General features: G+C 70.1%; 2 protein-coding genes across 2 annotated transcripts in view; one reads left to right on the top strand and one right to left on the bottom strand.

Annotated features, from left to right (window-relative positions):
* Slc25a42 (solute carrier family 25, member 42) overlaps nt 1–866 on the top strand; it is a 13567-nt gene extending 12701 nt beyond the window's left edge. The window contains exon 8 of the mRNA XM_013028315.1: nt 562–866. Within this exon, the coding sequence (XP_012883769.1) occupies nt 562–866 (305 nt within the window). The remainder of the gene's footprint in view (nt 1–561) is intronic.
* Nucleotides 796–2271, bottom strand: part of Tmem161a (transmembrane protein 161A) — a 5740-nt gene continuing 4264 nt past the window's right edge. The window contains exons 4-6 of the mRNA XM_013028313.1: nt 2069–2260; nt 1884–1980; nt 796–1310 (exon numbers count right to left, since the gene is read on the bottom strand). Coding sequence (XP_012883767.1) covers nt 1057–1310; nt 1884–1980; nt 2069–2260 — 543 coding nt within the window. The 3' untranslated portion in view covers nt 796–1056. The remainder of the gene's footprint in view (nt 1311–1883; nt 1981–2068; nt 2261–2271) is intronic.

Here is a 2271-nt window from a genome sequence, read left to right as displayed (position 1 = left end):
GCCACGCCCTGCCCGGGGTGGGGGGCCCGGCCTTCCCCACCGAACCCCAGGCCGCGCCTTGTTGGCTGGGAGGGACGGTCCTTCCCGCTGGCCCCGCCCAGCGCCCCTCGAGGCGTCGAGGCCCCGCGCGGAGCGGGGGGGCCGCCGGCCCTTTCTCCACGCAACCCTAACATTCCCTGGGTCCCGGGCACCCCGTGTCCGCGGCCCCTGCCCGGGACAAGAATTTCCAGCGCGGGAGCTGAGCTGGGTTTCCGGCGCAGGGCCTCAGGGTGCGTGGGGGGGCGGGGCTGGCCGGCGGGGCGCCCCGCTTGCCAGCTGTGGCCTGGCGCGGAGTATATTTTCATGCCATGACGACACTTTGTTTATACATAACGTTTATATATTTTAAAGATTTGTGCCAAGATTATATTTAATAAAAACGAAAGCGACTTCTGCCTCGGCCCTCCCCCCCACCCAGCGCCGGGTGGGCGCTCTGCCGCCCGAGCCACGGCGCCACTGCCGGTTTTCTGATCAGTCTCACGGGCGGTCCTGCCCGGGCTGGCTTCGAACCGCGATCCTCAGATCTCAGCCTGCTGAGCCGCGGGGACGACAGGCTGAAGCGGGGGCGCCGGACACCATATCATTTATTGCTGATATACGATCTACACACACAGGAGGTTCCAGAACCCGCGCTGCGCCCGCCCTCGCCCTCGTGTGCGCACGCCGGACCCCGGGGGCCCTGCGGGGTACACAGCCCTTCTGGCACCCCGGCCTCGCGAGGAGGGGCGGCGAACCGGGACGGGTTCCCCGCCCCTAGCTCGTCTCCTGGGCCCCCACTTTTCTCCCTGCCACTTGGGGTCAGTTTGGAAAAGGCGTGCTCCAAATAGTCGTCCATCTGAGCAGTCTGGGGCGCATGCGCGCACGCACGACGCCCGGGTGGGGACAGAGGCTCAGGCCCTGCCCCCCTGTCCAGGGCCCACAGCCCAGGCACCATGGTAGGGGGATCCCGAGCGGTCTGCCCCATCTTGCCGCTGGGGACACTGAGGCACACAAGGAGGGCAGGAGGGCTGCGGGCGTCTAGGCCCCGCCCAGGTGCTGGTGGAAGTAGAGGCCGAAGAGGCTGGAGAGCAGCTGGCAAGCGGCCGTCCACCAGATGAGGTAGGCCAGGAGGCCGCGGAGGAACACCGGCGTGAAGAGGCCGCCCAGGGCCCCGGCGATCCAGGCCGCCGTCTGCTGGGCGTCGTCCTCCCCGGCGGCGACGGCCGCGGCCTGGGCTGGGGGCCCCGACAGTGATGGCGCCGGCTCAGGGCCCAGGCCCCAGGAGTAGCCCCCTGCGGGAGGCCAGGACGGAGGTTAGCGGCCGGGGCTGAACCCCCGCCTGGCTCCTGTCCCACGCAGGCCCCGCCCCTCTCTGGCCCCGCCCAAGCCACGCCCGCCCACCTGTTGGTACTTTTTAGTTTGGGCCCTGACCCACGTGACCCCACCCACTCACAAAAGGCCCTGTCCCCACATGGCTCAGTTCGGGCCTCTACTCCAGCTCAGGCCCTGCCCAGAACTCATGCTGGCCTGTCTCTTCAGAGTTCCTACTCCTGTTCCACGCCGCCTGAGTGCGCCTGTCCACCTCTGGCTCCGCCAACTCGTCAGGCCCCGCCCCTCCACCAGGCCACACCCACCTCGTCCTCAGCCCCGCCCCTCCCGTGAACCGCACCCATCGCATCCTGGCCCAGACCTAAAGTCCTCCTAAGCCTTCCTTCCCTGGGCCCCGCCCACTGCTCCCTCCCTGGGCCCCGCCCACTGCTCCCTCCCTGGCCCCCGCCCCTTGCAGTGCCCCGCCCACCACATTCTCATGTCCCGCCCCTTATCCAGGCCCCGCCCCCGTCCGGCCCCGCCTCCTCCTGCCTCACCCAGCGTCTTGAGCAGCAGCGTGCAGTTGAGCGTGAGGATGAGCGGCGTCAGGTACTGGAGGCTAACCACTGTCACGTAGCAGTAGACCCGGACCACCTGCGGGCGGGAGCGGCTGGGACCCGGAGCTCAGCCCCGCCGGCCCTCCCCAGTGGCCCGCCCCCGTCCCGCCGGCGTCCCGCCCTACCCGCTGCTGGACCTCGCGGGCCTCGATGCGGCCAGCCTCCCTCTGCAGCTGCTCCACGCGAGCCCGCGCCAGGCACAGGTAGGCCTGCAGGTGCGGCCGCGTCACGGCCAGGCGCAGCAGGCACAGCGCCACCAGTGCCCACAGGCGCGCTGTGTCGAAGGCCGCGTCCGAGAGCCTGTGGGGGAGGGGACGCTGGGCCGGGA

This window comes from Dipodomys ordii, unplaced genomic scaffold, assembly GCF_000151885.1.
Source record: "Dipodomys ordii isolate 6190 unplaced genomic scaffold, Dord_2.0 Scaffold108, whole genome shotgun sequence".
Lineage (NCBI taxonomy): Eukaryota > Metazoa > Chordata > Mammalia > Rodentia > Heteromyidae > Dipodomys > Dipodomys ordii.
Note: the sequence above shows the minus strand (reverse complement) of the source record. Positions and strands in the feature narration are given on the sequence as shown.